Genomic DNA, 23,900 nt, shown 5'->3' on the forward strand with positions numbered 1-23,900 from the left:
AAAATAAAACTCTGCCCTCACCACTCTGCACTCACCACCACTCTGCACTCACCACCACTCTGCACTCACCACCACTCTGCACTCACCACCACTCTGCCCTCACCACCACTCTGCCCTCACCACCACTCTGCCCTCACCACCACTCTGCCCTCACCACCACTCTGCCCTCACCACCACTCTGCCCTCACCACCACTCTGCCCTCACCACCACTCTGCACTCACCCACCACTCTGCACTCACCCACCACTCTGCACTCACCCACCACTCTGCACTCACCCACCACTCTGCACTCACCCACCACTCTGCACTCACCCACTGCACCTTTTCTGTAAGAGATTGATCTGTCGCTTGTCAGAGATGTTGTTTACTGTTCCAGTCTCTGATTTCCCAGGGATCCAACTGCCACCCGACCATGGAGATCCTGGTTATAGTCCAAGTGTAGTACATTAAAGAGAGGTGTTCAATATGCCCTGTGAGATGGAGTGTGTGTCCCCAAATCTGCCCCCTTGGACCTCTGGCACCAGAAAGTAATCTAGTTGGGACATTGTCCTCATCCGACTGAGCAGATAGTAGTGCTGTTCCTTCCGAGGCGACTCCTGACAGAAGTCCATCAGACCCATCGACTGTGTAAAATTATGCAGTCTACTGTTGGTTCGCCGTAGGTGCATTGTTGATGTGAATCTGTCCATCTCGGGCCTCATCGTCAGAATCAAGTCTCTCCCTATGACGAGCACAGACAGCAGACTGTAGCATCCATTTGCCTATCTTGGATAATGCCCTAGTTTACAACCCTGGGGATGGGGATATACCAGGATAGCACCATCACCTGCTCGCTGTTCCACTCACCTCGAATAGCAACCCACAGAGTCCGTCAATGTCTGTGTTACAGTGAGTGAAAGTGATCGATGAGCAAAATAATTCATGCCCGTGAGCCGGATATAAACACAGGATGTGCCAAAAGCTTCAACCTACCCCTACCTATGAAGTCCCATTTAATGCCCCCAGATGTGTTTCATGCAGAAGTATTGAGTCCGGATCCAGCCAGTATAAGTATTTCTGCGCGATTTCCCTATTAATTGTCTGGCCTAGAGCATTGACATCTCACGATAAAATCCTAAGGGTCAGATTAGTGGATACTGAGGCCATCTTCGCTGTTTTGATCGATCTTTTCCGGTTGCCCCTTCTGCCTTCCTTTCCTCTTTCCTCACATGCCTCTGGTCAACCAACCTCATGCTACCATCGCCCTCCCCGCTCCCCACCCTACAGCCCAATGCTGTGAGCTTTGAACTGCCCATCACCCCAAAGTCAGAGGCATCTGTCGCCCCCCCGCCCAAAACATATAGCCCCCCCCCGCCCGCCATAAAGCGAGGCAAGCTACCGCGAGTGGGTTGGGCATGGCGAGTGGTGGCACGAAATAAGGACCTGCTACAGGCCCCTGGGACCGGACATCAGCAGCGCAGCTTTGAACTCGCGGCCGCCCCGGAAGTCAGGCACGGTCGCCTGTGACGGGGGCGGGGCCACGTTCACACCGGAAGAGGAGGCAGGCGGAGTCGTAGCGTCTCGCGGCCCGGGGCTCCTGTGAGCGGTGTAGAGCCCCGGGGCCGCGCCAGCAGGAGGTTGGGCGCCGCATGCTGAGGTAAGGTAAGTTCTGGAGCGCGATTGGTGCACTTGTGTGTGTGTATGCTCGTGTGTGTGTGTGTACGTAAGTGTGCGACGGTGACGGCGGGGGAGGGGGGGGCCTCGGTGCACTTGTGTGTGTGCGCGCGTGTGTGTATGAGTCAGGGGTGGTGTCTGCACTTGTGTGTGTGCGCGCGTGTGTGTATGAGTCAGGGGTGGTGTCTCTGTATGTATGTATGTGCGTGCGTGCATGGGCGCGTGTGTGTGTGTATGCGCATGCGTGTGTGGTGCTTGCGCTTCCCAGGAGACAGCGCCTGGCCACAGCGCGCGTTCCAGTTACAAATCGCCTGGAAGGATGCGCGTGGCCAGGACTGTCTCCTGGGAATGAGAGTCGCTGACAAAAGATCTCCTGGCGGACACAGCGCTGACGCGCTGTTAAACGCCAGGAGACCTAAAAACTGCAGGAAACAGGCTCAAGACATCAATGTGCGAGTCAAAAAACAGTGAGGCTACAGTGACCACCCACAGGCAGTAAAGTGAACAGTGTATCCAGACAAAAGCAACACAAAAAACACAATATAAGAATGCAGTAGTGAGCGGTGAGGCGGGTTGGCTCTTTTACAAAAAGCTTCAGGAAACAGGCAGAAGACAATGTTTGAGTTAACAAAAATCAGTGAAGCTACAATGTTAACCCACAGGTTGCAAAGTGAACAGCGTATCCAGACCAAAGCAACACACACAAAAAAATTAAGAATGCAGTAGTGAGCGGTGAGGCGGGTTGGCTCTTTTATAAAAAGCTTCAGAAAACAGGCAGAAGGCAATGTGTGAGTCAACAAAAATCAGTGGGGCTAACGTGTTAACCCACAAGCTGCAAGGTGCACAGTGAATCCAGACAAAAGCAACACCAAAGACACAGTACCCAATCTAAGAATACAGGCAACAAAAAGGACAAGCAGAGGAATGGGCACATGCAGGGGCGAGACAATGCAGTTCAGCAAAATGGTTATCCGGTCATTCTCAGAGAGACATGCTGATGCAGCAAGAGCTGGAGAGGATCGAGAATGATTTCTATAAGAACGTAATAGCTTTCCTGTCTCATCAAATGCTGTACTGGAAGTTTGTTTCAAAGCTGCAGTTTATCTCTCTCCACCGTCCCCAGGTTGTGCTGATAGGATCTCAGAAAACGTCACAAATCGGTGTTCCTGCTCGAGGTCTAATAGTTATTCAGTCTAAGGGGTGTCTTTCATAGATTCATATGCCTGAATCATTCCCCGTTGTCGGAATGGGAGTCCCCGGTACATAAAGTAATGTCCCATAGACATATAGATAAATAGGCCTAAAGGCCTCACATTAGTAACATATCCAGGTCCTTTTGTAGAAAGGACCAAACTCTAGAAAAGAGCCAATCAGCTGTCACCTCCCTTTAGAACCCTCCTGGAAGGAGCCTCAGTCCCTCAGATTTTCTACCGCACGGTGTGCTAAGGGAGTCTCCTCTTAGCTCAGCTCAGGTTTTTCTTCACAACTGGTTTCCATTATTCTTGAACATTTTATTCTGTTTCCATCTGTGGTTGCTGATATTACCATGGCTGAAACACCAAAAAAGGGTCTGTTTAGATCCTGTGGTTCATGTGGAAAGAAGAGGCTGCATATTGATGACCAGCATAAAGATTGCCTGTATTGCCTTTATCCAGACCATGCTGCCAAAGACTGTAAGGTATGTTGTTCCTTTTCCACTAAAAACCTCAAGGATTGTGAGGGACGCCTTTTAATTTGGCTCCAGAGGCTAAAAGACAGGGACCACCTTGAATCTTCTGAGGAAAGTGAAGGTTCTTCAGTCTCTTCAAAATCTTCTCTAAAGAGAGCAAGGGTGGCTTCCCCTAGCCCTACAGCTCCTCCTCAAAAGAAGACGTCAAAGTCTTCAGAGGCTCTCTCCAAGGCAACTTCTGTGAAGGTTTCCTCTCAGGAAGTTCACAACTTCAAAAAGCCTGTTGTGACATAGTCGACGACGTCTTCATCGTTGAGGAGAGCAATGTCATCTGCTTAATATGTTTCAACATTGACGATGACAGTTTCTACGTCCACGGCATCCTCGTCATTGTCATCGTCAACGACCCCATCGTCGACGGCAGGTAAGACTGTGTCGTCGACTATAACCATCACGAAGGCACCGTCGACGTCAAAGCTTCCGTCGGCGCTGGACTCTCAGTCGACGACGAAGGCAGCATTGTCGACGTCGACTCCGCCGACGAAAACGTCGTCGACGAGGATACGACTGCTTCAGTGATGACTCCACCGTCGATGACCACACAGTCGACGGGCTCGTCGACTATGATAGATTCTGGTCCACAAACCACTTGTGTGCGCCTGAAGATTACGAAAAAGGTTCTGACACCGGCTTTAACATCGCCAAGCAGAGTCCAAGCACTACCTCCAGCATGTCTTCTTCAGGAGGAGGATTCAGATAAAGGGGTCATGTTTCCGACGGCTACAAGCCCTTCGGAGCTTCATGTTAAATGTCAAAGTTTAGATGAAGAAGAGCATCAGGAGGAGGAATATCATCCACCACCTCCTCCTATGGTTTGCCTTCCGGCCTCGTTATTTACTGACTTGCGGTACTTTATATAGGACTTTAAACTGAGGTTTCCGCAGACACCTGCTCATCCACCTCCCACAGTATCTCCTTCACCAAGACCACGACCTCCACCTTTGAACATACAGCCGGAACGGTTGGGTATACCACATCCTCCGACTACTGATGTGGAAGAGGAAGAACAGCAGGAAGAGGAAGAATTGCAAGATACACAATCTATCAATGATGACTGGGATAACTATATTATTCCCTCTCCAGCGTCTCCAGTGCCTGCGCCCGTAGATTCACCACCAGGGGACATTGGAGGGTTCCATAATGTACTTGAAAGGGCCGCTCAATAGTTCGATACCAATCGTTTCTCAAGAACAAGATTGCTTCTTATATGACTTTAAGGAGCCAATTAAAAGATCAGTAAGATCTATCCCCATCATTGATTACCTGTGGGAGCAAGGTGTTAGTCATGCAGAACCCTTCCTCTGTACCTCCGGTAGTACCTCGTTTGGATAAAAAGTATAGGGCACCTGATACTGCACCGGTCTGTTTAATAGGGCACCCCAAACCAGATTCGGTTGTTAAATAGGCGGCTCAGAAGAACTCAAAGAATCCGTCTGTCCCGTTATCAGCACCTCCGGATGAGGAAGGCAGGAGATTGGACAACATTGGAAAGCCTTTCTCCTCAATGTCTGCAGTGACGGTGAAAGCGGCCAATGCTTTACCGCTTTTGGGGCGCTACAATAGACAACTATGGGCAGATATCGCCCCATATCTATCTGAGCTGCCTAGCGAATCGAAAGAAGAGGTAAAAAAGGTATTACTAGAGGGTGAAACATCAGCATCGGAAATAATAGACTGTGCGATGGATATCGCTACAACAGGATTTCGCCAACTGGCTGGAGCGGCAGTCTTGCAACGACAAGATTGGCTAAGGGGAACTTCCTTTCGTCCTGAGATACAAACGAAAATATTGGACTTGCCCTATGATGGCCAATTACTCTTTGGCTCGAAGATTTAAGAAGCGCTGCAGAATATAAAAAAGGACACAGATACTGCTAGATCATTGGGCACTCTCCAGTACAGAAACCAGTCCTTTAGTGGATCATGGGGTAGAGGACAGTCCTCTTGTAGAGGGAACTACCAATACTGATCTTCATATTCTTCAAACCAGAGTCGATCTCAGTACCAGCAGCGCCAACAGCATAGCCAACAATTTTCCTATGGCAAGACGTCCTTTCGCGGTAAAGGCCAGCGAAAAAACAACGGACGTAGACGATGACCTTTCTATTCAGCCAGTCCCAGATCCATTTCCAGCTTCAAAAATTGGAGGAAAGGTTTCCCATTTCCTAAAAATTGGAAGATCACAACGGACCGTTGGGTCCTACAATTGGTTCAATTCGGCCATTCTCTAGAATTTATACATATTCCTCCCCAAACTCCTCCACGCGCTATACTTCACAAAAATCTACAGCTGCTGGACCTTCCTCAGAACGGTCACTCCCCCACGCTCCTCTTCACTTGCAGCTAAGACGCTCTGTGCCAACGCATCCTTGGTATCGTTACTTGTGTGATTACTACAGCACTGTTTTACCGAGCCCCATAGCATTGTAGCGCTTTTCACGCATAGCGCCGCTGGAACTGATTGGCATAATTAGCGCGACCTCGCTCAGGCTGTTGTGCTCATTTTTCTTGTGTCTGTGCATTTATTTCATTCAACTGCTCACTCGATGCATTTGTGTATTTGCTGCCCCTGTCTGGCTTTCCCTTTGACCCTCCATTTTGTTGTTGGTATCCCCTGGCCCGCCCCTCATCCACACTACCGCCTCCCTGCTGCCCCTCCCACCCACGTTTACTGAGCCTTCCACTTCCCCGGCCAAACTGTGACCACCTGGACCTTCCTCAGAACGGTCGCTCCCCCACGCTCCTCTTCACTTGCAGCTAAGACGCTCTGTGCCAACGCATCCTTGGTATCGTTACTTGTGTGATTACTACAGCACTGTTTTACCGAGCCCCATAGCATTGTAGCGCTTTTCACGCCTAGCGCCGCTGGAACTGATTGGCATAATTAGCGCGACCTCGCTCAGGCTTTTGTGCTCATTTTTCTTGTGTCTGTGCATTTATTTCATTCAACTGCTCACTCGACGCATTTGTGTATTTGCTGCCCCTGTCTGGCTCTCCCTTTGACCCTCCATTTTGTTGTTGGTATCCCCTGGCCCGCCCCTCATCCACACTACCGCCTCCCTGCTGCCCCTCCCACGCTCCGCCCCCTCCACTCTCCATTTGTCAGATGTCCACATGCGCAGCGTCCACGCGCTACGGCCGCGCCGAAGGTGCGCCAAAGGTAAGCCCGTCTACGCCCGTCCGCGCCTGGACCGCGCCCAGCGCCAGACCCCCTGGCCCTCGTACCACCCACCCCACCCGCATTACATACGACGCCACCACCCTCATAGCCCTAAACCCCGGCCGTCTCCCCAACTGCGTCCAAGCCGCTCCTGGACACACCCATGGACCATTCACATGCAACTCCTGCAAGTATGACGGCACCAAGAACAACTCCTCATCCACGAACACCAAACAGAGATCTGACACCAACCACCTAAAATGCATCCTGCTCAACACCCGCTCAGTCCACAGACACGCCATCGACCTCTGGAACCTACTAGACACCATCTCTCCAGACGTCGCCTTCCTAACAAACATGGATGAACGCCTCATCAGCCCCAGACATCACCATTACCATCCCGGAAGGATACAAGATCATCCGTAAGGACCGCACCGACCAAACAGGAGGAGGCATCGCTATCGTCCATAAGAACTCCATCCGCATCTCAACCAGCTCAGACGTCAACCTCACCAGCGCCGAACACCTTCACTTCCAGATCCACACCGATCCCAAGACCACATTCAGAGGCACCCTCCTCTACCGACCTCCAGGATCCCGTGCACAATTCAGTGAAGACATCACTGACTTCATCACCCCTCACGCCCTCCCCTCCGAGGACTACATTCTACTGGGAGACCTCAACTTTCACCTGGAAAAGAGCAATGACAGCAACACCACCACCCTTCTGGACAATCTCGCCAACCTCGGACTCAAACAACTCGTCACCACCCCCACCCACATCGCAGGTCACACACTCAACCCTATCTTCACCTCAAGCAAACATGTCTCCTTCAGTCACACCACAACTCTACATTGGACGGACCACAGCTGCGTTCACTTTATCTACAATAAGACCACAACTCACAACCATCCTCAACCTACTCTGAGAAGAAACTGGAACAAAATCACCATCGACGCGATCTCCTCATCGCTTCTTCAAAACCCCCCTGTCCACTCCTCGAACCCCGACCAAGCAGCCATTAACCTCACCCAATGGCTATCCAACAGCGCCGACATCCTAGCACCGTTAAAAAAACGTCAAATCAAACCAGGCAGCAAAAACGCCTCCTGGTTCAACGATGATCTTAAGAAATCGAAGAAACTCTGTCGCTCCCTCGAAGGCCTGGAAAAAAGACCCAAACACCAGCACCAGGGACGCCTTCAAAAACGCCACCCGCATACACCACCAACTGATCCGGACTGCCAAGAAAGTCGCATTCAAAGACAGACTAGATAACGCCGACAACAGCAAGTAATTATTCAACATCGTCAAAGAATTTACCAACCCCTAAGCCAACTCCAACGACATCACCCCCTCTCAAGCCCTCCGCGACTCCCTAGCTTCGTTCTTCCACAACAAAATCGCAGACATCCACAACAGCTTCGACAACCAACCCGGAGACCAACCCACCCAACATTCTGCAGGACCTTCACCCCCCTTGAACATCCTTAATGACTGGAACCCAATCTCCACTGAGGACACCATCCACCTGATGAACTCCATCCACTCAGGATCCCCCACAGACCCATGCCCTCACCACATCTTCAACAAAGCAGACTCCATCATAGCACCACACCTCCGTGACGTCATCAACTGCTCCCTCAACTCCGCCACCTTCCCGGAAAGCTGGAAACACGCCGAACTTGGCGCCCTTCTGAAAAAACCCACAGCTGGCCCCACCGAACTCAAAAACTACCGCCCCATCTCGCTCCTTCCATTCCCAGCCAAAGTCATCGAGAAAGCTGTCAACAACCAGCTCGCCGCCTTCCTCGAAACCAACAAATCCCTCGACCCCTCACAGTCCGGCTTCCGAGCCAAACACAGCACGGAGACCGCCCTCATCGCAGCAACAGACGACATTCGATCTCTACTGGACAATGGAGACAGTCGCCCTCATCATCCTTGACCTCTCCGCAGCCTTCGACACAGTCTGCCATAGCACCCTTCTACAGCGCCTCAGAAACATCGGAATCCAAGGAAAAGCACTGGAATGGTTCACCTCGTTCCTCACCGGAAGAACCCAGAGAGTCCGCCTCCCACCATTCAAGTCAGAGGCCACTGAAGTCATCTGCGGCGTACCACAAGGATCCTCACTCAGCCCCACCCTCTTCAACGTATACATGAGCCCCCTCACGGCCATCGCACGCCAACACAACCTCAACATCATCTCCTACGCTGACGACACTCAACTGATCCTCTCACTCACCAAAGACCCTAACACCGCCAAAACCAACCTACATGAAGGAATGAAAGAAGTAGCCGAGTGGATGAAGCACAGCCGTCTGAAACTGAACTCAGACAAAACAGAAGTCCTTATCTTAGGTACCTCCCCCTCCGCCTGGGACGACTCTTGGTGGCCAGAGGCCCTTGGAAAAGCACCCATCCCGACGGACCATGCACGGAACGTGGGCGTCATCCTGGACTCCTCACTCTCGATGACCAGACAAGTCCACGCCGTCTCATCATCTTGCTTCAACAATCTTCGCATGCTCAAAAAAACATTTCGCTGGATCCCCACCGAAACCAGAAAATCGGTCACCCATGCACTGGTTACAAGCCGCCTGGACTACGGAAACACCCTATACGCCGGTACCACCGCAAAACTCCAGAAAAAACTCCAACGCATCCAGAACGCATCAGCCAGACTCATACTAGACATCCCGCGTAAAGACCACATCTCCAGTCACCTGAAAAACCTCCACTGGCTCCCCGTCAATAAGAGGATTACTTTCCGCCTCCTAACCCACGCACACAAAGCACTTTACGAACTTGGGCCCGAATGCCTCAACACACGACTCTCCTTCTACACCCCCCCCAACCCCCCCGCCAGCTATGACCTCCAACCAAGCCCTTGCTACCGTACCTCGCATCAACAAAACCACCATGGGAGGTAGATCCTTCTCCTACCTGGCAGCTATAACCTGGAACTCACTTCCCACTCACCTTCGTCTTACTCAGAACCACCTAGCATTCAGAAAGCAACTTAAAACTTGGATAATCGACAAGTAATTCCCCACCCTTCTTCAAGCGCCTTGAGACCCTCTGGGTATGTAGCGCGCTATATAAATCTTTTGACTTGACTGACTTGACTTGACTTCTCCAAGAAGTCTCTCTTATGCTCCAGAAAGGGGCGATAGAGAAAGTTCCTCTGTCTCAACGGGGTAAGTGGTTTTATTCCCGTTTCTTTTTAATTCGGAAAAAAGAGAAGAAGTGGAGACCGATTTTGGACCTCAGGGCCCTCAACAAATTCCTGAAGAAGCAGTCATTTCGCATGGTGACGATCCATGAGGTCTTACAACTCTTGGAGGAGGAAGATTACATGACGTCCCTGGACCTTCAGGACGCTTACTTCCATATAACAATTCACAGAAATCACAAAAAAGATTTAAGGTTTGCGGTGGCAGGCCGACGCTTTAAATTTCGCGTTCTGCCCTTCGGGCTCAAGTCTGCACCTCGCATCTTTACAAAGTGTCTTTCCCCAGAAGCTGCATATCTCAGACAGCACCATCATCAAGTCTTTCCCTATCTGGACCACTGGCTGATCAAGGCTCCATCCTTAGAAGGCGCGTCCAGGTCTTCCAACGCCTGTCTGCAGCTTTTCAATCATTTAGGACTAACGCTCAATTGGGTGGAATCCGTCCTTCTCCCTTCTCAGCGCGTCCCCTTCCTAGGGGCAACCCTAGACACACGACTAAAGAAAGCCTTCCCATCGAAAGAGAAAGAACAAGCTTTTAAAACTGGCTATTCTTGTGGCTTCAAAGAGGACCTTAACGGTCCGCCTTTTCAAATCCCTACTTGGGAGAATGTCAGCATGTATCCTCTTGATACCTCACTGCTGTCTCCAAATGTGCCCCCTCCAGAAGTCACTCTCAAAGCAATGGATCCAATGCACAGGGTCCTTCGACGATCTCATAAAAGTAACTCCTCAAATGGTCACGGCCCTGCAATGGTGGATGCATGTTCGCAACCTGTCTCAGGGCTTACCATTCCTGCTTCTAGCGGCAACAACAGATGCCTTCTTGGAAGGTTGGGGAGCTTTCCTCCAAGAACTACAGATAAGCGGCAAGTGGTCTCCCTTGGAAAAAGGGCTCAATATCAATCTCCTGGAACTGGAGGCAGTCTTCCTCGCCCTTCAAGTCTTCCTTCCAAGAATCAAAAATTCCCTTGTGCTCATCCGTACAGACAGCACTACGACGATGCACTACCTCAACAAACGGGAAGGGACTCGCTCTGTAACACTCTCTCACGAGTCGCAGAAAATCTGGAACTCTGGAGCTCCATATCAATCTCCTGGAACTGGGGGCAGTCTTCCTCGCCCTTCAAGCCTTCCCTCCAAGAATCAAAAATTCCCTTGTGCTCATCCGTACAGACAGCACTACGACGATGCACTACCTCAACAAACGGGGAGGGACTCGCTCTGTAACACTCTCTCACGAGTCGCAGAAAATCTGGAACTCTGGAGCTCCATATCAATCTCCTGGAACTAGGGGCAGTCTTCCTCGCCCTTCAAGCCTTCCCTCCAAGAATCAAAAATTCCCTTGTGCTCATCCGTACAGACAGCACTACGACGATGCACTACCTCAACAAACAGGGAGGGACTCGCTCTCTAACACTCTCTCACGAGTCGCAGAAAATCTGGAACTGGTTAATTGAACACAATATATCTCTTCGGGCGGAGTACGTCCCAGGCATGGAAAATGTACTCGCCAACTCATTAAGCAGACAGAGGACAACATCTCACAAATGGGAACTGGATCTAGGAATCCTCAACCAAATCTTCTCCAAATAGGGCACTCCTCGGATCGACATGTTCGCCACAAAGTTCAACTTCAAATGCCCACACTTTGCAAGTTGGCATCCCCAGAACGGGTCCCTAAGGAATGCATTTTCGATCGCAGGGTGCAACGTCTTTGCATACGCCTTTCCACCATGTCCAATGATTCCCAGGGTCCTCAAAGTTGAAGGCGGGGCCTTGTGCACTCATTCTGATAGCCCCAACTTGGCCACGCCAACATTGGTTCACGGAACTCCACCGCCTATATCTGGAGCTGCCGATCTGCTTGAAGCAGTTCCCGTCTCTCCTCACAATGAGCAACCAGCAAGTCCTGAATCCAAATCTAGCCTCCCTCAAATTAGCGGCTCGGCTCCTGAGTTGAGAACTTCAGAATTTGAATATTCCGCCAGACTATAGAGCCATCCTGGCTCGAGCACGGGCAGATAGCACCAACAAAACATACTCTTTAAAATGGAAGAGATTTTGCATCTGGTATAAGGCTCAAAGTATACATCCTTTCTCTTCCTCTCCGGAACAGATACTGCCTTATCTTCTACATATGGCAAACTCAGGCCTTGCTCATGCTTCAGTCCGAGTCCACTTGGCAGCAATATCCCGTTACAGAAGATCTCCTACTGGCCCTTCTCTTACGTCCCACAGGTTCATCAAACAGTTTTTGAATGGACTCTACAGAACATTCCCTCCTGTAAAAATGTTGCCACCTACCTGGCACCTTAATACGTTCCTTAAACAGCTCATGAAGCATCCCTTTTTGCCGGTACACAGGGCTGACCTGAAATACCTCTCTGGGAAGACAGCCCTCCTGCTTGCACTCACCTCCGCAAGACGGGTGAATGAGCTCCAAGCTTTATCAATACAGGAGCCTTTCCTGCAATTCAAGCAGAACAGAGTAATCTTATGGACAAATCCAAAGTTTATTCCGAAAGTCCTGTTTGACTTCCATCTCAACGAGCCTGTGGTCTTACACTCTTTCTTCCCGAATCCCACGACAGCAGCTGAAAGGTCGTTGCATTCTCTATTTCTTAAGCGCTGCCTCAAATTCTAAATTGAAAAGACAAAAGCCTTCAGGAAGTTTCACCAGCTATTTGTGGCTTACAGTAGACCCAGGAGAGGTCTTCCACTCACCAAACCGAGTATTTCCCGCTGGATATCTGCAACTATTTTGTTTTGTCATGAACAGGCAGGGCAGCCCCTGCAATCTAAAGTGCGAGCCCACTATACCAGGGCAATGTCTACATCTATGGCGCTTTTTGCAGGAGTGCCGGTCATAGACATTTGTAGAGCGGCAACATGGAAATCGCCACATACCTTCACTACGCATTACTGCCTAGATACAGAACTCATGAAGGATGCTGCGGTGGGACAAGCAGTACTTCATCATATGTTTCAATAAAGGTGAACCCTCTTTCATCTCTCCATCCTTCTTATGTAAGCACATTTCTCTATTGTATGATTTGATGGTATTTCTTGCTTGTAAATATGTTTCTATTAGTCGTTTGTTATGTTATCTAATGACTTGCATATCCTATACTATCCGAAATGTGATTTGTTCATTGCTTGCTACTCTGATTCAGGCATGTGAATCTATGAAAGACACCCCTAATTACTGGATAAGAAATGCGTTACTTACCTGTAACTGCAGTTATCCAGTATTGGTGTCTTTCATAGATTCACATGCAAAACTCCCGCCTCCCTTGGAAGGGCTCACCTACTTCTCTCAGTAATACACCTACTTAGCATTGTGCGTACGAAAATCTGAGGGACTGAGGCTCCTTCCAGGAGGGTTCTAGAGGGAGGTGACAGCTGATTGGCTCTTCTCTAGAGTTTTGTCCTTTCTACAAAAGGACATGGATATGTTACTAATGTGAGGCCTTTAGGCCTATTTGTCTATGTGTCTATGGGACATTACTTTATTTATGTACCAGGGACTCCCATTCTGACGATGGGGAATGATTCAGGCATGTGAATCTATGAAAGACACCAATACTGGATAACTGCAGTTACAGGTAAGTAACGCATTTCATCCATACATATCTGTATATCAAGGGTCCATAACAGGACCTTGTGGTGGCATAGGACATTTAAGAGATTGACACATGAGATGCCTTGGGGGAAGGTTCAGAGGCTTAAGTAGTTATTGAATCAGATTTTCAGCTGGAATTGTGAACCTTGGAGCTGGCAAAGGGCAACTTTACTCCATTACTGCTCATAAGGTTGGTCTTTCAAAGCAAACTGATGCTGAAGAAATTTGAAGTCTATATTCTTGTTATCATTCTCCTCTGTGGCGATCTCAACATCTTACATCTAGATTTCCTCGACTGCAAGCGAGAATTATTTGACGTAGTGTCCTAATGTTGAAAGTATTCACGCTGTAGGACTGGACTTTGATGCAGACGTCCAAGTCAGCTGCTTAGATGAAACCATGGGACCCTGGTGTCTAGGCATTATTTAAATCCTCAACAGAGCATTTCAGTGCCAATTATCTTGACGTCTACCAGTACTCTCTGGTGTGTCAAGAGTGTTTAGAATGATAAAATGAGGTTTTCTTCGCTTCCTCGCTTTAGAGCTCCCTCTTTGGTTCTTAATCATAAGGAATTTATTTCATAAGAGTCCCTTCTCTGTTCTGCCTTTTTGTTTATTTCTCTCCTTTGTCTCGGTCTTCTAGGTTCCTTGAAATCATAATTCCCGCTGTCTTTAAGGCCACATTTTGTCTATTTTATTTTCTGTTTACAAAACTTGCAGTCGTTTACTGAATGTGTAGGTGAAAAACACCACACTGACATGAGGGTCTGATTCAGCCTTTATTCTTCAACACAAAGGTATTTAACTAAAAGATGGCATTTCAGTTAAAAATTCCCTTCAGTGTTGACAAAATATGGAGAAAAGGACAGATGAAGATGTTAAAACGAAGATGGAAAAGCTTCACCGTTCTATAAGAAACTGGGTTATTAACACATAATTATTCGGAGATACTCAACACGAGCCCAAAAAATACTCAAGCTGTGCAGCAAACTGGGAGTACATTGTATGCTGGTGTAAGGGAATCTGCTGACTTCTGAAAGACACAGTACTTTTATAGGTATGGTCACCCTTTGACATGACAGGCACACATTCCCTACATTTTAACCTAGCAGAGTGGGAAGGTAAAAGGTTATTTAGGATACTGCTACACATACCCTAAGCTAGGTTCTGCAGTGTGATCTTAATGCCCTTTCAAATTGATTTTTTTCCCTGCTTAGAAATAAAATGTTGGTAAGGCTGTGCTGCCAATTAGGAAGTTTAGCAATGAGGTCGTCCTCAAAGTAAAGTGTTCTGGGTAGCCAGTGCATAGATAGAAATGTTCGACATCTATGACTTCAGTGAAGTTTCGTACAAGGCAGAACCACGATTAAGTATTATTTTCTTCTATTTCCTTTTGCTAGTGCCTCAGTCTTTGCACTCTTTTTATTTCAGGTATAACTGCAATCGTTATAATGAAGATGATGCAAAAGCAGCCAGAGATGCACAGGAGGTAAGTCCAATGGGCATCATGAAAAGGAAGATTCAGTATGTAGTTGGTGTGTAGGAGGCAGCTGTCCTCTGAAGAGGGTAGGAAGGCTTACCTACATCTCTCCGAGATGTTTGGCGGCAGCGACTGAACACTGACATCTACAGGATTTAGGATTAAAACAATTTGCAATTGCGAAACATGTATTGAATTTGCATAATTATTTTTTATTTAACTATTTGGTTGACCTAGCCTTCAACTTTCCTTTTGTGAATATATACTCTGTAAGGTTTTTTTTTTTTTTTTTTTTTTTTTTTTTTATTTTCCACTAACATGAAAATGCAACCTTTTACTCTGCACCTTATCTGCTATATGAGATCTACACAAGGGCCCCTAAATCATAAGACAGGAGAGGGCCAAATTGTGTGAGAGGGTTGACTAAATTATGCTCCGTAGTGCATCACATTTAGTGGTAGTATTACATCTTACCTTCAGATTTTGACACATTTTAACAAGGTCTTGGCAAATGTTTCACCTCATTAGTACCAGCTAAACACACAAATGCAACCGTAAGTAACAAAGGTGATCAGTCAGCCTTTGGAAGGACCTTAAACTACACTGCAATACAATCATTGAGTTTTGATCTGTTTGAGCTTGAAACATTTTTGTTAAAATCTGCAGATTATGGATTGTCGAATGCGGAAAATGCTGCAGCCATAAAATTGCATAATTCTAGTGGCCTCATCTACATTGTTTTCTTCAGATTTTATATCCTGTTTCAGCTGTTAAGTGCTGTCCTAGTGTGGACAAAGCAAACACAAGGAGATGAAGAACGGAGTGCTGAAACCTTTCAGACACTTGCCCTCAGTCACAGATATGTGTTGAAGCCATCATTCTTTAGCTCACTTCGCCTCCCCAGTTCAGACATGCCTTCCCTGGACCAGAAACCAGCATCCTGGGACCGGTTTCGGGGTAACTCCCCTTATCAGTCAGGCTAGCTTGGATCCAGTGGCAAAGTGAGCAAGTGACCAACATCTGGGCATAACCTGCCAACATAGGGCAAACAACGCAAACACAAGGAGATGAAGGACGGAGTGCTGAAACTTTTCAGAAATTTACACTCACCCCCAGTCACAGATCAGGGTTGAAGCCATAATCATTTTTTAGCTCACTTCGCAACCCCAGTTCAGACATAGCTATATGCAAATCAGTCCAAACTGGGGTGGTGTGGTGAGTAAACGAATGATGGATTAAACCCATATCCTTGTGACTGGGGGTGATTGTTTGCATTGTCCAGCATTGCATCCATAATTTCTTTCTTTTGCATATGTCGCCCTAAGTGGGAAGGGTATGCTCAGACGTGGGTCCCATGCTCACTACACCACTGGATTCAAACTAGCTTAGCTGATGAAGGGTGATGCCCTGAAACCGGTCCCAGGATGCTTGTTTCTGGTCCAGGGAAGACCTGGCTTGGCAGTCCAGGCTGGACTGTTCCCACAAGGAACAGGGTCAAGACTGATTTGCATATGGTTGGGTCCAAACCGTGGTAGTGTGGTGAGCAAACGAATGATGGATTAAATCCAGATCCTTGTTACTGGGGGTGAACATTTGCATTATCCAGCATTCCGTCCGTCAATTGTTTATTTTGCATATGTCGTCCTAGTGTTGTCAGCCTGGTTAATACAAATACTGAAATTTTCAATGTCTGTGGAAAGTTCTGGATTGTGAAGACACTCAAACAGCATGCAAAAAGCATAATTTATTCCTTCAAATCAATGCATGTCCCATATAATAAAAACGCATTGCTTTTTATTATCTCATCATGGCCTAAATGCTTTATACCATTTAATTACATTATTTAAAAGCACCTTGAAGTGCCCCCATTCTGAATTTGCAGATTGCCTACTTTGTTCTGTGGAAATGGAGAGGGTTTCTTCAGGAGCTCAGTGGATGCTTGGAGGCACCAGGGAAGACATTTGAAATTTCTAAGACCTCTCAAACACATACTGTTTTTAGGTCATGGTTTTAGAAACAGTATGAAATCAAGCCATTTTTCTAACTGTAATAGATTCTAATATTATCAAGGCGCTTAGCTTATTTAGTAAGGTGTAAAACAAACTTTTGAGGTAAACTACTATTTTCTGAAGTGCCATCTCTTTTCCTTGCTTTATTAAGTTAATTTGTTGCAGCAATCCATTCCATAAAAAGTTATGGCACTTTTGTTGTAGGAAGCTGGCTATGTATATGCTAAATCAAAATGAGATATATCTTGTAAAGAGTGCAGGGGTTCCCTTTTGACTGGACAGGGGGCTTACTATGGCAATCCCTCGGTGCTCTGCTAGGGAGTAGTATGGTCGAGCAGCCTTGGGTCTATCACAGAGGTGTACAAAACATAGAAAATACACACACTGGTCAATAAATGAGATGCATGACTCAAGATGGAGATCCATATAACTGTTTAAAATTGGCAAGTATATATATATATATGTTTAGGCATCAGAAAAAGTCATTCAGGTAAGTTTTTAAAGAGAAATACTTTTCAGTACAAAAAAACCTCAACACTGCAATTTCAGAGTTTAGCCATTTTAACCTATTGAAATAAATTAATCTGCTGATTACTAGTACTTGTCCTCGACTTACAGGACCAGTGTCTTGGGTCAAAGGTGAGTACAGGGCAAGGTCAAGGCAGCACTAATAGGTCTCCTCCAGCGGCTCGGGAACAACTGCAGTGGTGCTAACAGCACTGGGTACCCAAAGCAAACCAATGGAAATCGCCACAAAGAGGCTGCAGAAGGGGAATGAGAGGCCAGTCCAGTGAAAGAGTGGCTACGGTTCTTGCAATGTTGGGGGACATGGGGACACCTTTGGTCCTCGTCTCCTCTGGGCAGGCCGTCCGGATGCAGAGGGTCTTTGGGGTATCCAGTTTCTCCATCCGACAACACTCGCGATTGAGGGGGTCTGCCTACAGAGGCTGCAGGCAATGTCGGGGCGCTCATGAGGAGTCACTCCACAGTGGTCTTGGTACTTCGAGGGCTTGGGGACCCACACCGACATCGTTGGGCCTCTTCGACACTGGTTTGGGGGGCTCTGGTGCAATGCAGTGTCTGGTTTTCGGGGTGCCGGAGTCCTCTTGGTCATTCTTTTGTTGTCCGCAGGAGGCAGGGTACAGTTGCGCTGTCGCTCAGGAGGTCTTGGTTCCCGGGCTATAGCTGACTCTGCAACTGCAGGACAAGACAACTTTTGGTGCAATGGGCTAAGTCAGCCGGCAGGGCTGGCGTCCAGTCAGTTGCCTAGTATTCTGTTATCACTGTCGAGACTTCTCATCCTTCTATCTTCAGGTCATCAGGATCTGTTCTTTTGGTGCCAGGCCTCCGCTAAATTCAGAATTTTGGGATGTTGGGGAAGTGTAGAGTCGAAGTCAACAGGCTACTGACCCTTGGAGTGACTATGCCCCCTATATGACCATAAGGGGGCAAGGATGGCTATTTCTGAAAAGTCGTATCCTCCTCAGTTTAGCCTCAGCCCCTTGGGCATGGCACACCTACCGACTAGCTAATTTTCCCACTTGTCCAGGTGCCAAAGAGGGTTGAGTTCCTCTCCTGTGAGGGGAATAAAATTGGCATTTAAAAGGCTGCAGCTCTTTAAAGCTTGCTAGCCTAGGAAGGCTAGTCAGCAGGTCATCGTGTGGGAGGGAGTGTGACACCCTCTTCCCGAATACGCTTTTGTTCTGGGTCTTCTGAGAACAGAGGCTCTCACCCTTGGTCAGAATAGTGTCTCGGGTGGCAGAAGCAAGTCAGCAAGCACACTAGAGGCTGGTAGAATTTCAGGGGGCACCTCAAAGGGGCCCTCTGTGTGCATGTATTGATAAATCCAACACTGGAATCTGTGTGGGTTTATAAATGGGATGTTTGATACCAAGCATCCCTATTTTCAGTGAAGCCATCATGTAGCTGGGGAACTAGTTTTCACCAGTGTCCAGCACATGTTCTGAAATGGTTCCCTGACCACTTGCACTGCCAGTAATGGAACTGACCAGCACAGGGGCATGTCTGTTCATGCAGGCATGCCCTCACATGTAATATCAAGTGTGAGAAAATGGGGTTCTCTCACAGTACCACCTCCCCACCCTCCTTTTTGCCTAACTTTTGATGTAGCTTTGACTGTACTGTACTGGGTCCGTGCTGTCCACGTTCCCAGTACCTGTATTCTTTCCCTAAAACTTCCACAATTGATGTACATCCCTAATGGTACCTGGGTACCTAGGGCATTGGGACTAAAGAGGATCCCCTAGTGAACCCTCGCCTAGGCCAGGCAAACTGTCTCTGCAGCATGCTTGGCCTGGTGCCGACAAAACTAAAAAGTCGACATGGCACACTGCCTGTGTGCCAGGCCAACTAGCACTGCTTAAGGTAAAGGTGTCACCCCTCTAGACGACCTGACAGACTCCTTGGGCAGGTTACATTATACCACAGGTGAGGGCACTTCTACATGAGCAGATGTGCCCCTGCAATATCCAAGTCCATTCTTAGATATTGTAAGTGCCAGCGAATCCATAGAGACTACATGGGCTAGAAACTTGACAACTAGAGCACCCCAGCACCATGAAGGCTTTTCTGAACCCAGGAGCTTTTGCTACCAATCTACTCCTCTCTATAAACTACCACTGATGCAAGTGTGGGATTTATTGTGCTATGTGCTCAGAGGCCACCTCAGAGGTGTCCCCTGAAAACCTACCAACCATGGTGTGGTCACAGACTGGCTGTAGGCAGCCTGCCACCACCAGCCATGTTTCTGGGCCCTGGGCCAAGAGCCTCTGATCTCTGGTACCAGAAACAATACACATCCTGGTCTGAGGTGTCACGGCTCCTATGGGCACAGTGCTAGACAGGGAAACTTCAGAGGCCTCCTGCCTTTGTAAAGCGACCCCCAGCCTCTGCTGCTAGCAGCAGATGGTGACCCCGGTGCCCTGGTTTATACCCCTGGTTTGGGTGTGGGAAACAAGCAGGAAAACCTAGGTAAAGTAGGTGGTGTGCCCACCTTTGCCAGCGCCACCCCAAAGGTGGGGAGGCGAGGTGAAGCACATCTTTCAGTCCCCGACATTTGAAGTAGGGAGACCCCTCCTATCAGGGCTAGGACTATGCCCCTCCCACAGGAGGGTGGCATAATCGATGGTATAGTCAGCCCAAGTAATTGGCCCTACCTGCTACTCCCCTAACATTCCCCTAAATTTAGTATTTAGGTGGCTGCCCCAGACCTGAAAACTAGTTCCCTGTCGGCCTAAGAAGGACAAAGACAACGCCGTACAGCGAAGCCTGAAGACTACTACTGGTTTGTAAGCAGTCCTACCGGCCTGTCTCCAGCTTCAAAGACCCTCCCAGCCAGCGAATCCCAGAACCGGAGTATGATTGCCTGCCCTTTGACAAAGACTAGAGACTCCTGAGGACAGCTGCTCTGTCCCCAAGAAACCTACAGAGAGGACTCGGATCAGCGAGTCCTGCCCACTCTGCTCCTGACGCCTTGGAGCCAGTGTCTAGGAGGGCTTCCGATCCAGAAAAGTTTCACCGGTGATCCTGACCTCTAGTCCAGCATTGGCTGATCCCTCCTGGACTCTACTATGACTCCTGTAGCAGAGGCTTTCCCTGACCGCTACGTGCTCCAATAAGAACAGTCCGATGTTCAAAGGCGCCCCTGCACCTGAAGGCTATGGGCCTTGGTGAGCTGAACCTACTGTGCCCCTACGACCACCTAAATCTCTACTTAACTCTGCTGTTGTTGGTCTCCCTCTTGCAACCTCTGGTGCAACACCTTCCCCCTGTTTGTCCAATGCAAGTTCTCTTGTAGGGGATTGCTGTGTAAAGTCCTAATCATGTGAATAGGAATAGTCCCTCCCATGTGCGTGGACCCCAGATCACTTCATTAGATATATCTTAAGTTGTCATATTCTGCCTTTCTTCAGGAAGGCCTGTATGGACACTTACGAGATAACAAGACAAGAATGCAACCTAAGCAACTAGGCTACACTTGCCATTACTTCATCCTGAAGTGAACAAAGATAGCCAGTTTAACTTTAAATTTAGTAATTTGCTGAGTTTTACACATACAAAACTCGCCTTCACAAAACTACTTTTTCCATGATGGAGATGAAAAGGATTAATAAAGAAGCCCTCATAGGCTGCCATTATGTGTCTGCAAATGGGTACCATGCCTTTAAGAGTGTCCAGAAACCCTCTGTATCCCATGAGGCACAGCCAGATGCTTTTTCTTTTCTTTTTATTTTTTTGCAGCTCCTGCTAGCAAGACCCTGGAGCAATGAGGTCTACCTTTTATGGTATTTCTTCAAAATGAATGATTATATTTGGATTTTTGCAGTTTCACTTTGGCCTATATCTAACTCTTGCGGTAGTTTTTAGGCAGAATTTCTGCTTTTTTCTGCTCAAAATGTGATTTCTATTTGACAAGTGTCCTGGCTGCGCTAGGAAGAAGGTCAAGTCTGATTCCCACAGAGTCTGTATTCTGTGTTTGCCTGTGTCTCATGTGCCTGACACCTGTTCCATCTGCAAGACTTTTTCCAGGCGTACCCTGCGTGATAGGGAGGAGATTTGACTCCAAAGGATGGCGCAGAGGAGGCAGAAGGCTGCTTCTTCAGCCTCTGGGAAAGGAGAGGGTAAGTGTTCTACCAAGTCCCATGGTTCAACCTCTGGGGGGCTCACCAGCAGAAAAACAATGCCAGTCCCGGTCGACGTCGAGACCAGGTATGACCACAATATGCTCTTCGTCGACTCAGGGCTCTGGGTCGAAGCGACATCAACGTTGAGGAGAAGAACAGCGAGATCACTGTTGCGGGTTTCCCTGCGTTCGACGTCGACGCAACTAACATTGCCCTCGAAGCATCATCGCGTCGATCTGAGCCTCATCATCGACGTCAACGCGAAGATCAACGTCGAGGAGGAAATCGACAACTGCTAGACGGTCGACGTCGAGGAGAGGAACGAAGAGAAGGCCTACCTCGAGGGACCGATACAGACGTTCGAGGTCCCGTTCCGGGCCTCGCTCCGTTGTGAGTCTATCATTGTCGACGGGGACTTCGCGTTCCAGACTACGTCGACACTCGACATTGAGCAGTGGATCGACGTCGAGGGGCACTGATGGGGAGTCCAGAGTCCCTTCCTCACGGTCCGCTCGAGGTTGGTCTCTTCGCCAAGTTCGGAGTATTTGTGTACCTACTCACCATCTAGGTCGCCTCCTGCTCCTCCTATACCGGTGGCCCCACCAGGAATACCTCAGCCGCCACCGATTCCTCCTCCGCCGCCTCCTCCGATTCCACTTCCTCAGCCTGGGCCCGTGGCTCCTCAGCCTGCGTGCCCGGTGGAACCTCAACCAAGAACAAGGTGTCGCTAGAGGCATCGTTCACATAGACTCCAATGGTCTTCCACAAGATCACGTTGTCACCATTACGAAAAGTCTTGGTCCCGGCATACTAGGGATACATCCTCCACGAGTACGGGGTGGTAGGTACTCTCCTACTCTCACGGACTCTCCCCAGCAGAGGGTTTCAGTGGTTGGTGATATTTCCACCTTCCAGGAGGTTCTGGTCAGAGGGGCTGCAAAAGTGAACATTCCCCTGTCTACTCCTGTGCAGTCGACCTCTGGGATACTTGAAACTCTACAGAAGAGACAAACATCAAGTCTGTTGCTTCAGTTTGTGCTGGGTTTGGAGGAACCAGTTATGGAACTATTCTTGACGCCATCTTCTATAAAATCTGCACTTTCCAGGTTCCAGAATAAATATCGTCTACTGGAGTCGGACCCTGCCTTCCTCCGGCTGGACCCCACTCCGGACTATGTCAGTGGTGGCTGCACAGAAACAGCATGCTACGGCTCTGACTTCCACGGTGCTACCGGATAAGGAGAGCCATAAGCTGCACTCTGTGGTTGGAAAGTCTTGTAACACTGCAGCAACTTCCATGAAGGGGGCCAGCTCTACTGCCTTGCTGGGCCGTTACGATAGATCATTGTGGGAGTCCCTTCAACAATTTGTGGAGCTCCTACCCAGAGACCAGAGGGAGATTGTGAATTAACATCTGGCAGAGTGGCAGAAAATAACTCCGGACAATTGGGTGCTGAATAATGTTCGCAGTGGATACTCAATACGTTTTACAAGCCCTCCTGCATCAATCCCTCCAACTCGATCACGTTGCATGCTGCATTAGTTGCAGGAGGAGGCCAACACCCTCTTTCAGAAACGGGCGATAGAACCAATATATCTGGGACCGAAAGGAACAGGACTGAATTCACGGTTCTTTCTAGGAAGACCAGTAGGAATTCAGACCCATTCTCGACTTCCGACAAGCCAACAATTTGGTTTCAAGAGAAAAATTTCAGATGTCATTGCATTAGATGTACCCTCAACTTCATCAGGGAGACTGGCTATGCGTAATAGATCTGCAGGAAGCATATTTTCATGTGCCCATAGCAAGGAAACCTCACAAGGGCCTGCGTTTGACAGTGGGCCACAACCATTATCAATACTCCGTGCTGCCTTTCGGCCTGAAATCAGCGCCTAGGACATTTTCCAAATGCATGGCAGTGGTGGCTGCGCATCTGAGGAGGAACAAAATATTAGTCTACCCATATCTGGACGATTGGTTGATCAAGGCAGCTACGTTTCAGTAAGTGCAACTGCATTGCATTCGGACTTCTAATCTCTTACTTTGTTTAGGACTACACATCAACCTCAGTCTCTCGACTTCTGTACAATGTCTTCAGTACCTCTGAGCTACTATCGACACAAGCACAGCAAATCTGTGTCTTTCTGGGGAGAGACGCTTATCCTTCGTAAGGCTCAAGCTCTCATGACCATGCCATCACAAACAGTGAGGAGAGCATCGTCTCTCCTGGGCTCGATGGCTTCCTGCATCTTTCTCACTCTGAATGCACGTTTCCTTGTGAGACCCCTGCAGGAATGTCTGGAGGATCAGTGGAACCAGACACTGGGGGATTGGGAAGACCGAATTCAACTGTTGCAACAGGCTC

The 23,900-nt window shown here is 48.5% G+C and overlaps 1 protein-coding gene across 4 annotated transcripts in view; it reads left to right on the forward strand.

Moving 5' to 3' along the window:
* ARIH1 (ariadne RBR E3 ubiquitin protein ligase 1) overlaps nucleotides 1-23,900 on the forward strand; it is a 616,333-nt gene that overhangs the window by 514,617 nt on the left and 77,816 nt on the right. For 2 of the 4 annotated variants that reach the window (XM_086959245.1, XM_086959247.1), the window contains exon 11: nucleotides 14,834-14,891. In XM_086959245.1, coding sequence (XP_086815371.1) covers nucleotides 14,834-14,891 — 58 coding nt within the window. The remainder of the gene's footprint in view (nucleotides 1-14,833; nucleotides 14,892-23,900) is intronic. The other 2 variants (XM_086959246.1, XM_086959244.1) reach the window with 1 other exon arrangement.

Source organism: Lissotriton vulgaris, chromosome 2_2, assembly GCF_964263255.1.
Source record: "Lissotriton vulgaris chromosome 2_2, aLisVul1.2, whole genome shotgun sequence".
Lineage (NCBI taxonomy): Eukaryota > Metazoa > Chordata > Amphibia > Caudata > Salamandridae > Lissotriton > Lissotriton vulgaris.